Source organism: Rattus rattus, chromosome 12 (genome assembly GCF_011064425.1).
Source record: "Rattus rattus isolate New Zealand chromosome 12, Rrattus_CSIRO_v1, whole genome shotgun sequence".
NCBI classification, from domain to species: Eukaryota; Metazoa; Chordata; class Mammalia; order Rodentia; family Muridae; genus Rattus; species Rattus rattus.
Window position 1 is genome coordinate 48,683,612 of NC_046165.1, and position 14,263 is coordinate 48,697,874.

Genomic DNA, 14,263 nt, shown 5'->3' on the forward strand with positions numbered 1-14,263 from the left:
TCTTAGACTTTTGATCTTTAGATATGGTGGTAATTTGAAGGTTAATCTATTTTAAGGGCTCCTTGAAACTGTGGGTAAATTTTAAATATGTGTTTATATTTGTGTCCCTCTGAGGACCAAGGCTGTAGTTTTTATCAAATTTTAAAGGAGTCTATGATCATGAATAAGTTTAAAATTACTAATTAATGTCTCTGCTTTAGTTTTTATGTGAAGAAAAGAGATGCAGGAATTTGAGGCAGTACGCTGAGATGCATTTAATAGTTAGCATTAAATGTGGCCACTGCAGTCTGTTTTTGTTGTTGAGACCAGGTCTTGCTAAGCAGGTGGCTGTAGTTGACCTTGAATCTGCAGGTCCCTGTGCTGGTATTTCAGGTGGGCACCACCATGCCTCATCCCTGTAAATTGGCTTTGCACTTAACTTTCAGCCAGCATCCTTAACAAGTAGTGTGAGGTTGCCCATGTTCCTAGCCATGAACTAAGTTTAGTTACTTCTGAAGTCAGCAGAACTTTTTTTAAAGCACCTTTTTAGACCTTGCATTGGTTTGAGAAACAGTTATTTTAAGCATGCTGACTTAATGATACAGTTTTATTCCCTACAGTGGCAGATTTGAATACATATTTGTTGCCAGTGGGTAATGTTTAGAGCAAAATAGTTGTATAGATTTGGTGATTTCAACTCTTTTTTAATTGATTATAATCCTACTGCATGTGAAGAGAAGTCATGTAACGAGTTGTTCAGACTCCTCTACTTTTTAAGAATATAGCTCAAAAGGAATAGGTGTGCCTAGCTCTGAAGTATAAATCTTTTATTCATTTATTTTTTGTTTGTGTCTCCCCTGCTTCCCAGACAGTGTCTTCTATAGTCCAGGCTGGCCTCCTTCTTGATATTGTCACTGAGACTGTCCTGCCTTTTGATTATAGGCAGGTGCCACCAAGCCTGGCTCCACTGAATTTTACTTAAAATTTAAAATGTATATTTGATGTGTATACATGTTTTGCCTGCATATATATCTGGGCATCATGTATATGCTGTACCAGAGGATTATAGAGGAAGGCATCACAGATGAACCTGGAGTCATAGATGGTTGTGAGCCACTGTGTAGGTAGCTCAAACCTGGGGTCCTCCGGAAGAGCAGCCAGTTCTCTTAACCATGTAAGCCATCTCTCCAGCCCTCACTTACACAAATTTAACCAAATGCCTCAGAATGCTCTGTACTTTTCACAGTATTCTAAAATTTATATTTTTATATTTCAAAATATTTATTTATTTGGTCAACTTTGTCCTGTCGATTATGTTGTTTCCATTTTCTTCTGTTTAAAAGAAGATTTCAGAGAAGAGCCATGCATACAGATCTTAAAGTGTCTTCTCTAATTACCTGGATACATTTTTAGAAGATTCACTGAGAGTTTGTTTTATAGTTAATTTTGAGTTTAGAAGTAGCCTACTAGCTAGGTGTGGTGGTACACAATATTTATGGGAGTCTAGTACTAGGGAGTCTGAGGAAGGAGGGTCTGGAGTCTGAGGCCAGCATGCACTACATAGCAAGTTCTAGCACACTAACTGAGATTGTTCTGGAGTGAATATTCTGTAAGGTTAATCCTGCCTGCTTAATTGAGCCCTGTACCTCCCAGTGACCAGCACAGTGCTAACCTGTTTAGTAAAGGACACATGAGCATTTCCAGACATGAGTACACATTACAGAGCCATGTGGTAGTCCTGAAAGATTGAATGGGCATAAAATATTTGAGGGAGAATGGTTTAAGTATGGAGGTAAACACTGTTCCCTGCTTTCATGGCTTTGCGCTTTCCTTTTTCTGTTTTGTCAACGACTACAAGGCTGATGTTTCTCTCTTCTTCCACCAGAGGGCGGTGTTCCAAGGATTATCACAGGAAGCCTTGTCTGCTTGCATACAGTCCTTGCTAGGAGCATCAGAGTCTATCAGCAAAAACAAGGTTTGATGAAGTGTTAGGTGAAAGTTTATTACTTGTAATAGTACTGTGCAACATGTCATTTATTTAGAGTCACAGAAATTTAAAGCTACTTAGCAGTAAGATTTGTTTGTTTAGTAGGAGAGAATTTAGAGACCCTTTGAAGGAAACTGGTATTTCATTATATGCTCACAGAAGACTGCACTAAGAGAGTCTACTTTGCTAATGTTCTAGGAATGGGACTGAGTGAGGGTCTAATGCTGTAGGAGAAAGATTCCTTGTTACTGCTTAGAGCCTGAGGGAGTGGTACTGCTGTTTCCCCAGAATACCAAGAAAGTGTGTTCAAGGAAACAACAGGCCATCATCCCTACAGTATTTTAAATAGTTGAATGGCCTTACCTGGAGGAAATCAGCCAGTTAGCTTCGATGTGACTTACAGTAGCTGCCGTGACCACATGGCTTATGGTTTGGAATCAGCACGGGCTCTGGGGCTGGAAGCTTCTGCTCTGTGCTTCTCCCTTGGCCTTACCAGGAAGTGGAGCCTGGACAGCAGCACTGCCCTCCTCACCTCTCCCAGGAAGCCTGCGCCTGCAGAGAAGGAGCTCGGAGGCCACTGGTAGCCACAGTGCGCCTGTGATTGCAGTCTTCAAGCCGGTGCATTCCAGATCGACAGATTCCATTTCTAACTTCAAAACTTCAGATAATGGAGGAGAGTCTCCTGATGGAAGTTGTCCCTAGAGAAGCCTTTGTGGCTGTTTCTCCTCTTGTGCATGGCGGCGAGAGAGATCTCTACATAGGGATTAAAGGAGCATGGGACAGATGAGTTCTGGATAGGCAGAGCTAATAATGTTAGCAAGACTCATCTCTCACATTTTATGTTTGGTGAAACTTAGTCCCTGGTGGAGATGGTTAACTAAACTGGAACATGTATGTATATGGAATATTACACAGCTGCTAAATGTAAAGATGTGAAACAATCAGTAATCATCACTTCCCTGGATACGGACGTGTAAAGGATAACAGAAACAAGATACAGACTGTGGCTTTATGTAGTAGAAATGCCATGGAGCACGTGGGGGCTGGGTGAGCTCTGCCCTGATCCTACAGATTTATTATCTGTGGGCTTTGTACAGGAAGATGTTTCTCAGCTCATTAGGAGGAAAGGCTGACTTAACCGAAGATTCAGTCATGCACTGTGGCCTCTTATACCACTATCTCCTTTAAGCCCCTGAGCCTGCTGTACTTGCTCTCCACTGTCCCTTATGTAATTCTGTCTCCCACATGCTCTGAGTGTTAATGTCTGGAAACCTTCAGCTTGGTAAGCATCCTTAGCACATTTGTTTTTGTGGCTGAGATCTGTCATTTTTGCCTTTCAACTGAGGAGTGTTTTTAGTTGAGCACCTACTGTGTAGTAAATTAGATAGTACTATTTTCTTAAGTGACAGCGACTTTAATGAAGTCTACGTGACTCAGTTGCAGCTAGAACAAGTGTTTAGAGTGCGCAGCGTTTCTCATTGGTGTGCTGCGGTGTCCCACCAGCTAGGTGAGCCGCTCGTACCCATGGCTGTCTCACGTGGTTGTGCTTCTTAGGAGAGACTGAGAGCAGTCACTGCTTAGGAGTCCTCTTCCGTTTATGAAGGGTAACTTGATGTTTTCCTAACTTAATATGCAAACTTCATTAGAAATGTTTTCAACATAAAATTCGGCCTTGAGGGACACAAACTTTTATCACAAGGACTATAATTATTATTCTGATTTGGTCAGGTCAGAGCTCTGAGAGCCCCACTTCATTCAGTCCCAGGGCTCTCGAGGACAGTCCTGAGTTAGCAGAGGGCTTGTACAGGGCAGCCAGCACTCGGTGGGTGTCAGGTGATCCAGGATGGGGTGCCGGGCCATTTCACATTTGGAGGCTCCTTTTGTACTGTGTCTAATATTTTGGATATCAAAACCATGTGGGCCAAATAGGGAAGGATGTTCTCCTATGAGAAGCTAAAAGGCTGTGAGTGAGCCAGTTCAGGCTCGTCCTTTGAGTGTCTCTGTGCTGCTCAGTGTGTCTCTTAGGTTGCAACATTTTTATTTTTTTAAACCTCTGGCCAAATTGAAAGTCTTCTCTTCCTAGCTTTTGTGTGGTTAGCTCTCTTGGATTCCCCTTAAGTAGAAACAAGTGATAATGTTCAAAGTCTTAGCAAGAATTTCCAGAGAACTTTGACATGGGTAACGGTGGAGAGAGTTCATTGTATTGCAGAGAATTGTCACCTTGAGGCCGCAAATTTGCATAGATTTAATGTTGAATGATAGTGCCTTTTATATGTTCCTATTTTGGTTTAATCTGTGATAATATCCATTTCTTTTTTCTTATAATTTAGACTCAGATTGATGGACAACTTTTCTTAATTAAGCACCTTTTGATTCTTCGAGAACAAATTGCTCCATTTCACACTGAATTCACCATTAAGGAAATTTCCCTGGACCTCAAGAAAACTAGAGGTACTATGTTGTCCTGGCTGGCACAGTTGGGTGTGTTTGACCTGTCCAGATGTGTCAGCACAGGCTACAGGTTTATTTTATGTTCATCTGCAATTTCTTTTGCATGCTTTGCTTGCTAAGTATGTTACTTATTCATACTAAACTAAGCTGTCAGTATCCTAAGTACTTCTAATGTGTTGTATTTTCTTTATTAAAGGAGCTATATCTGAACATTTCCATATGTAATATAGTTTAACTCTCCTGGGCCCTTCCACATACTACCATTATAAGCAATTATAAGATGAGAATGACTATAATAAATTCCTATAAAATAAATAGCATGTGTCATCAAGTTGGGGTTTACCTGAGTGCCTGAGAGCCAGGTTTTATTTCTGGCTCTTGTGTAAACTTGAACTGAGGAGTGGTTAACTTCAATAGCCCCTCTTTCTCCTGTGTAAAAGGAGCACAGTGACATCGTGTTACCTTCCTTGGTTTCTAAGATCATTAAGAGTGAAAATGAACACAACAATGTGTTACTGTGCTTAAGGTAACATCAAGTTGGGGATGGTTACTGTTAAGTAAGGTTGTGTGACATATGTCAATTCTGATTCATCTTGGGAAAGATGATTCATTTGTCTTAATTATTGTTATTGAACTTACAGATATTTTGGGGGGCGTGGTTCTAGACAGGGTTTCTGTGTGTAGCCCTGACTGTCCTGGAGCTCACTCTGTAGACTAGGCTGGCCTTGAACTCACAGAGGTCCACCTTGCTCTGCCTCCTGAATGTTAGGATAAAGGTCTTGTGCCACTAGACTCAGGCAGAGTTAACAGATTTTGAAGAGATGAAAATACATACAAGTCAAGCTCTTGACTGTAAGTTAAGGACACACCATAAATATCACAAGTTTTTTTTTTTTTTTTACAGTTTTTTTGTGAGCTCTGATTTTTTTCTCAGTGATTTCCAGAGATTTAAGCTCTTATACCTTAAGCATTTGTTTGTGTAATGAGTTAACTTCACTCTTAATCTTGAGCTAACTGAAGGAATAGTGACTCATAATTTTCTGTGATTCAGAAATGCCAGCTAAAGAATCCCAAAGGTAGCAGCTTCTCGTTCCCCTGACACTGCTTCTCTGAAAGAGAGGATTTGATGTAGCTCAGCTGAGTTCCAGGCTGGCCTCCTCATGAGTCACATCAAAGCAGTGGGCCCCATGTTTGTCCCTGTGCTGTCACGTGACAGCTACAGCAAATGCCTTTTCATTTTGTAAAGCCCGTGGTATTTGTCATATAATTTGTCATTTTTATTTTTAAATAGCATACAGGTTTCCTGGGCTTTGCTTTTAAAGAATGCCCAATGTTTTAAAAAACATGTTTGCTCAAGGAGCTTCTGTCCCCAGCTCCCTGGTTGATTCCCTCCTTTTGGTGTGAGGTGTGAGAATGGTGCTTTTAACCACGTGGAGCTTGAGGCTGCTGATAGGGTAATAGGATGCCGCATGGTTCTTAGCTCTCATCTCTTTCTAATCTGGATGCTGCTGCCACTTGGTTCTGCTCTGAGTCTGCAGAAAGAACTCAAGAAAATGAAGTGGACTAAGATTTTGGCAGGGATTCTTCCTACCATATAGTATGATGGTCATGCTCTTGCCACATGGTGACTCAGTTCTGTTCTCTGCAAAGAGTTTCTCCTGAGTACTAAATCTGATAGAGATTCCTTTTCATTCAGACCCAGTGCAAGGCAGTACTTATGACTGGGGGATGTGTGTGCAGAACAGGGCTGGGAGCAGTGCATGCTTTGTTTTTCCAGTGTGGTAAAGCAAAGCCATGGTCTTTTAAAAACTGTCACTTGATAATACTTTCTGTCTTCACTCTTAAGTCTCTAACCTCTCATAACTAATGTTATATCTTATTGCATTTGAACATCAATGAGACCTTAGTACTTGCAGAGATTCTGGTTAGTCTGGAGGTTAAGGGGTAAATATGTCCTCTTGGTGTTTTCTTCTTGGCTGACACATTTCTTTATTCACTGCCATTCAAGTGAATAAGTTTCTGTGCCAGCCAAGATCATAAAGAAGCTGGGTAAGTATGTGCATCTAAAAGAAATCTCTTAGCATCTAAAGGGGAAACAGTGAGACTTTGGATATTATCCCATTTTTAAAAGAGTAAATGGATCATTGTGATCAATAGTAACTTTGTAGCTGTGACTCTGCAGATGGCTGTGTTGCGTGTGGTTACTGAGCTCAGCTCACTTAGCCCTTCCCGGAGGGACCAGGTGTGGATGGATGCTCCCTGGGTGGCAGCAGTAGAGAGCTAGTGTTGCAAGGGCTTCTCTGTTGAACCTGTACCTGTTCACTGGATGAGTAATTTTGTTTCACAGATGCAGCATTTAAAATCCTGAACCCTATGACTGTTCCGAGATTTTTTAGGCTGAATAGCAACAATGCCTTGATAGAGTTCTTGTTGGAGGTGAGAAGGACTGTTTCATTGGTGGTGGGAGCTAAGTGATATTCTTTACATGTCTGGTAATTTCTAGGCACACGCAAACAGAAGGAAATTGTTGTATCTTTTTCAGGGAACTCCTGAGATCAGAGAGCATTATCTTGACTCTAAGAAGGATGTGGATCGGCACCTGAAGTCAGCCTGTGAGCAGTTCATTCAGCAACAGACCAGGCTGTTTGTAGAGCCGCTGGAGGAGTTCATGACAAAGGTGCAGACCTTCTAGAGCCCTTCTCTCTCTTTCTTAGCATAGTGGGCAGAGAGTGAGATTGGCTCTTACTGTGTCTGTCTGGGAAAGTTTCCCTGTCCCAGGGCTGGTTTGCAGCTCAGGTGTAAGCTCAGCAGTGTGCTGTTTTGAAGAATTGATACCGCCCAGCTGGTCCCAGCTGAGCCCTGCGTGGTGTTTTCTGCTGTCTACATTATAAGTCCTCCCTGTGGTGGCTGGACGCCGAGTTTGCTGAAATCAGCTCCTGTTTGGGGCCTGTGTGGCAGCAGTCCCAGTTTCTTCTTATTTCTAGTTTTTTGAGACAGGTCTCCAGTGTCAGGCTGTCTGTCATTGAACTTCTGGAGTAGCCAAGGATGATCTTGAATTTCTGCCCCACCTGCCATTCTCTCCAAGGAGCACATATACTGTGGTAACTGTTGATATACAGGTGGATATGAGGACATTCGGCTCAGATTGTCTTCTCTAAGGCTTTAAGAACTGCAGTACAGTTTTCTTGTTCTAGAATACCACAGTATACATGTTGCATGAAGCTATTAAATAGGCCTTTGGCCTTTGACCTGTAGTAGGTGTAAAACAGTACTTGGAGTTGGGCGAGCTAGGCCTGCCCTTGTCTGCATATCCCAGCTGAAATCACCAGCAGTCAGTGTCTTCTAGTCTCCTTTTTGAACATCTTTGTTGAGAGGTAGAGCATTCATCTGTCCTAGCCGGGACTGTTGTAAGGACTACATAAGACACTGTGTGAGGATTTTGTGGTTACAAAGCTCCTCAGAAGAGCTGTAGTAAAAGAAGACAAAACTGAACTAAAGATTTTGCTTTAGCAGAGTGTAAATCGGGGCGTTTTGAAGGAAGCATATTTTAGGCTGTGGCTGAGCTATGCTATTCCCTTCTGGTGGAGCCTGCCCATGCTACAAACTTATGTGTAAATCTTTTCTTGATAAAATTTTGCAAGTTTATGTTTATCCTTCCCTCTGAAGTGTTGCTAGTTTTCTTGGTAACTATAAATTATGATTTTTTTTTTGATGTAGTGCATATAATAGAATTTGACCTTGTAGATTTAATCCTTGCATTCAAGGAATTCTAACCTGGGAGGGATCTAAATAGATACTACATCAAAGTTCAAGTGCTTAGAGTAGGGAGACAGGGAGAGTGTGGGTCTGCACTGGTCTTCAGGTCTGAAAGAGAGGGGCTAGTTGAGGAACGCTCATTCCTTCTGTCTCTGGCCTTCCTTGTTACGAAACCTTCCCTCTGATCTAGGAAAACTTCTGAGGAAATGATCTTTGATTTGACTTAAAGAGAAGTAAATTATGCAGATAGTAGACAGACAGGGTGATTGTAGAAGTCTTTTGTTTTTTAAGCAACTTGCCCAGGCATGGTGGTACACGTTGAGGGAGAATTCTGTAGCTTGAATAAGGAATGGTCCCTGGAAGCTCATATAATTGTTTAGTGATGCTATTTGAAATATTAGAAGGATTAGGAAGTGTGATCTTGTTGGGTAGGTGTGGCCTTGTTGAAGAAAGTGTGTCACTGGGGTTGGGCTTTGAAGTTTTAAAAGCTCACAAGTCCAGTGTCTCATTCTTTGCCTGTGCATCAGGATGTAGCTCTTAGCTACCCCTCCAGCACCATGTCATGCCTGCTACCATGATGATAACGGACTAGTCCTCTGAAACTGTAAGCCAGTTCCCAAATAAATGCTTTCTTTTATAAGAGTTGCCTTGGTCATGGTTTCTCTTCACAACAATAGAACAGTGACCAATATGAGAAGACTGTGAATTCAGTGTCACCCAGGGCCACAGAGTGAGTTCCAGGTCAGCCTGCGCTAAATAGCATGATGCTGCTGTTTTTCTTTTCTTTCTTTTTTTTTAAAAAGCACAAGTTATGTTACTAGGGAATTAGTGAGATCCTAGAACAATCCATGGAGTAGCAGGCAGTGGTTATTATTAAAATAAAACTCTTAGGGCTAGAAGAAGGTTAAAAATGTAGCTATTAGAAAAAAGTTAATAAACATTGTGTTCCCGTTTTTTGTTTTTTGTTTTTTGTTTTTTTTTTTCCTCTGAGATGAGACAAGACAGTAGACTGGGCTAGCCTTGAACTCACAGAGATCTGCCTGCCTTTGTCTTCTAAGTGCTGGGTTAAAAGCATGCACCATGTCCAGCTTGTATCTCCCCTTTTTTGTGTGTTTAAGACAGGGTTTTACTGTGTAACCCTGGCTGACCTGGAACTCACAGAATCTACCTGTTTCTGCCCCGAGTACTAGGATTAAAAAGTGTGTGCTACCTACCACATCCAGCCATATGTAATTTACTTTTAAAAGGTGCTTCTGAAAATGAAGACATAGAAGAAGTTGAGTGGAGGAGGTAGAGATGGGTGTGCGGTGGTCAGCATGAGCAGAGGTCTAGACTGGTTCTGGAGTGGAAAGAAACTTGAGCAGGGCGAGCTAGAGAGGAGGGAAGTGACCTCGGTTACCATCCTCACTCGGCCCTGCCTGGCTGTTGTCTAAATGTACCCCTGTGGGGAGGCTGGCGTTGATGCTTTGGTTTTTATAGTAGCTTGGACACTCGCCTGTGTATTTCCATTAAAAAGTAGTTTGTGCTCACTCCCATCAAGTTTTTACCTAGACAGCCAGGTTGACGTATTTGTTTATTCTCTATGCTGCTGCAACAGGATGAAGAACACAAAAGGGACTTCCACGTCTGTGTCTATGACAGGGTTTGGCCAAGTGTGCCTTGTAATGATACTTGAAAACCCTACTTGTCTGTTTGTTGTTGTTCTTGTTGTTTGTTGAGATAGGGGCTATATAGCCCAGGCTTGCCTCAAACGCTAGTGCTTTTATTCCTTAGCTTCCCAGATGCTGACTCTGCAGTAGTCTACCATATCCAACTGGATTTCTCTTTCTCTCTCTCTCTCTCTCTCTCTCTCTCTCTCTCTCTCTCTCTCTCTCTCTGTATGTGTGTGTGTGTGTGTGTGAGAGAGAGAGAGAGAGAGAGAGAGTGTGTGTGTGTGAGAGAGAGAGTGAGTGTGTGTGTGTGTGTGAGAGAGAGAGAGAGAGAGTGTGTGTGTGTGTGTGTGTGTGTGAGAGAGAGAGAGAGAGAGTGAGTGTGTGTGTGTGTGTGTGTGTGTGTGTGGTGTTTTCGTGTCTGCTGCGGGCCAGTGTGCCCATGTCTGCGTGAACATATGCCTATTGTGTGCCTTTCTGTGAGCCCAGAAGAGGGCGTCCTGTCTCCAGAAGCTGCAGTTAACATGTCAGCCTAGCTATTTAGATTAAAAACTTCAGTTTTGATGACATTTCCTATGCCTGTGATGTAGTTAATAAAGAGGGGAAAGTCTTCATGTGAGGAGTGTCTGTGCAGTTGTGAAGGACACTTTCTAATGATAATAACTCAGTGTTAATTCAGTCTTTTTGGGAGTGACCTCTTTTTGGTGAACTTTTTTCAGAGACTCTTTTTCCTGAAAGGTCTCATTCAGGACGAACGCCCAATAAGGCTGTTTTGTTTTTGTTTGTTTTTCTCCCCAGAATAACACATATCTTGAACTCACAAAAGAAATTTTGTTTAAAAAAATGTCTAGCTGTGAAAGCTTGTGAGAGTAGATGCAGCTTTGCTGGTATTGTGCCTGGTTACCAGTGCGCCTTATTTAATACCATGTGTCTTGAGAGCAGTCTATGTCTATTTGCTGTTGGTGAAACGAAACCTCTGCTTTTGTCTTCTCTACTAGGTATCAGCATTAAAAACCATGGCCAGTCAGGGAGGCCCCAAGTACACCCTCTCACAGCAGCCTTGGGCACAACCAGGTATTGGGATTTTACTCTCTTGGAGCTCCCTTTTAAGGATGTCATTAGGCTATGTCTGTGTAGCCTTTTCTGTGACGTCTGGGGCTTGGTTTCCTGCTTGCTTTGGGTTACCAGGTCTGGGTTAAAGCAAGATTCAGCTTGGGGCTGATAGGCCTTACTTGGTCAGCACTGCTTCCATCTGACAAGCATTCACTCTAAAGACAGGGGAACTTTGGAAGTTTACTCAGTGACAGATAAAACACGGCTTACATTGCAGTGCTTTGCCACTGCAGACTTCTGTGCACCTGCTCTTCCTTGGCTTTGGGCTTTAATGGGAACACGGCTGCATAGCTCGGAATGGCGGAAGGCATGCACTTACTTTGAGCACATGAAGGAATGGTGTCAGAATGAAGGGGTCTGTGGTTGGGTTTGGCAGGCAGCACCACTGCCTGCCTCTCACATCCTCTTGAGATCTCCCAGTCACTCTCCATACTTACGTTTCCTATGCTAAAGGCTTTTTGTTTCTTTCCGGCAGGTGGGCTTTCTGCAGTGTTAGGTTTTAGACATTTAGAATCCCACCCCTTTGGGTTATTTTTGGCACAGTTTTTTTAATGGCATTTTCAGTCACCATTAACCAGAATTAATTTTGTTACATTGCTACTATGACCCACATTTAGACACTGAGACAGTGATGAAGGAGCAGGGTCTTAGTCGTGGAGAAGCTGTTTCTGAGTGGGAGACCTGCTTCTTGCTCTTCGTGAGAGATCCAAAGAAGGCCTCTGCTTCTTGTCCATGAAGTTAGGCAACTACAGACAGCTAATCTGGAATCAGCTTTATAACACCGCTGGTTTTCCGTGGTGCAAGAAAGCCGTTTTCTGTTAGGTCCATGTTTTCTTTGAATAAAGGGATGATAGGCTCTTACACAGGTAACTTGTAAAGTCCACACAGCACGTTATCTACAGTTTGGCGAAGAAGTCATAAGGCATCTTTGAGAGATAGACTAGTTTGCAGGTAGAAAAATAAGAAGTACATTTCATTTTACAATTCTTCACAGGTCAATTTTTAACACCATATAAAATTTTTCATTGAAGCTGTCCTGACTCCAGAATTTTCAGTCATAAATGCCTTGGGTTAATTGAAGTTGAACTAAGAAGTAGATAGTGCTGTCTCTCGGGAAGATGTACGAATACAGAACAGACAGCAGTTGTTTTTGGAAGGAGGCGATAGACGCAAGTCTTTCACATTCTCCATGATTTCAAACATTTCTCGTATCTGAGACTGACGTCTGTGGCATCTTTTAAAAACAAAGCACACTAGAATAGCATATTGTCCAGTGTGTCATTCTAACAACAGGCCACCATTTGTGGTGACTATGGGTCTTACAGTCAGGACACTCTGCAGTCCCTAGCCAGCATGGCTCTTGGAGACAATCTCTTGATGTTGAACTGGTTTGAGCCTGTGACTTAAGGTTTAGACTCCGTCAGTGCTCATTTGGGAGTAGGAGCTGGTTTGCATTCTGAATGTTTATGTAAGTGGAACTTTGCATCTTTCTTAAAATAGAAAACACTGGCAAACAGGCACTGCATGTTAGTACAACTAAGCCTACTTGATGCACACCTGACTGTTGTTCTTTCCCTTCTGGAAAGATCCTTTCTCTTGAGGTAGGACCTGTGAGTTTTTGCAAGACTGGGTCCTAACAGTTCTGTGTCGAGGTATCCTGGGCTTCAGTTGTACTTAAATAAAAGGACAAAATGGAGGGGGACACTCTGTTTTGTCATTTAACTTTTTTTGGGGGGTTCTTCACGATCTTGTAAATATATCTTCTTCTCCTTTGGCCACCTTGCAAGTGTGGAGTTGGTTTTTCATGGTCTATAATGGGTAAAGGCCTCCCTGGACTGTCAGAGAGATTTATGGGCCTCTTGTGGTAGATCAAGGACAGCAGTCTAGAAATTGTTGGGCCCTCTGCCCTCAACTGGGGTTCTGGGGAGATTATGTCATGATAACCACACCCCAACAGAATGAGTTACAGATTGAGATGGCATTTTGTTAACTTAAGGTTGGAGATTCTTCTTTCTAAGAATTGATGGGCACTGTCCTCACTAGCCTGAGTGCCCACTTGGTGGTTACTGGGAGCCTCCGAGTTTGATTTAGTGACCCCTGAAGTATGTTAGTAACGATGGAACCAGAACTCAGGGAGGAAGCACCTGGAAGGAGCCTCCGTTTATTTAATGAAAAGTGAGTAGTTCCTGAGAGCACTGGTGCTTTCCTACTGCGTTTTTGGCCCAGACTTCTGTCAGCTAAACTTTTTTATGTGGATTGACCCGTGGGAAAAACTTACTGTTCTGCACCTGCAAACTAGTCTCCTTGAAGATAGCCATGCTTGTAGCGTCTGTCCCCAACAGTTTTATAGGTGCACCAGCACACATGGACTTGGTTATTCAGGTGAGATTGTACCATCCCCATTGTCGGCACCTGGGTGTTGTGTGGCTCTGACACGTGTGCCCAGCTCTTCAGTGTGTACACACACTTCACCACACCATGAGTCTCTCACCTAGGTTATTAATGAATACACTTACTGTTTCACTTTGGTTTTCCATAAACTCTTAAGTAAATGATTTATATACATGTGTGTATTTTGTTGATATTTACATGGCATAACCTTCAGTAGTTAAGTGAAGGGTTTATCTTCAGTCTTTCAGGATATTGTCTAACATGCCTTCAGGTTGAACCATTTTATATCTCATGAACACCTGAAGAAGATAGACTGTCCCTCAGTACCTGTGGAGTTCCATTTGATTTGATTTTGAGACAAACTACCCAGGCTGGTTTCAAACCCATCCTCTGCATTTCTGGGATTGCAAGTCCATGCCTGGCCTGTTGTCTTTTTTTTTTTTTTTTCCTTTAAATACTTTTTATTTGAACCAAAAGATACAGAAGGCTGTTTACCTCTTTCTCTACACCTTCTCAAACATGGAGCTCTGCATCCTTTTGCCAGTGTTTCACTGGTTTATTTGTTTTGACTTTTGAGTGAGGCTGAACATTCTAGAAATTATGCAGCTACCTAGGTAATTTCCTCTTGTATATTTCATTCAGATGACTGACTACACTTACTCTATATAGCCCCTTCAGGTGCTACACTTGGGGTGTAGATATTTTTATTAAAAACACCTGGGATTTATTTTCTGTCTGGTAAGGAAGTATAAGAATGTAATAAATGGATGTATAGTTCTGCTTCAACAGGGATAGATGAAAGTCTAACTGGTCAGAGAGACATGCCTGGGAGTTAGTTCTGCACATCCAGAGGCTTGGTTCTTATTAATTAACTCCTACTGCTTCTCTAAAAATAACAAGAAATTTTTAAACCTTATTTTTTTTTATCTCCACATTC

The 14,263-nt window shown here is 42.2% G+C and overlaps 1 protein-coding gene across 1 annotated transcript in view; it reads left to right on the forward strand.

Annotated features, from left to right (window-relative positions):
• The window catches only part of Cog3 (component of oligomeric golgi complex 3), a 50,658-nt gene that overhangs the window by 30,138 nt on the left and 6,257 nt on the right, over positions 1-14,263 (forward strand). The window contains 5 exon segments of the mRNA XM_032918381.1: positions 1,865-1,954; positions 4,297-4,417; positions 6,765-6,853; positions 6,960-7,094; positions 10,821-10,896. Coding sequence (XP_032774272.1) covers positions 1,865-1,954; positions 4,297-4,417; positions 6,765-6,853; positions 6,960-7,094; positions 10,821-10,896 — 511 coding nt within the window.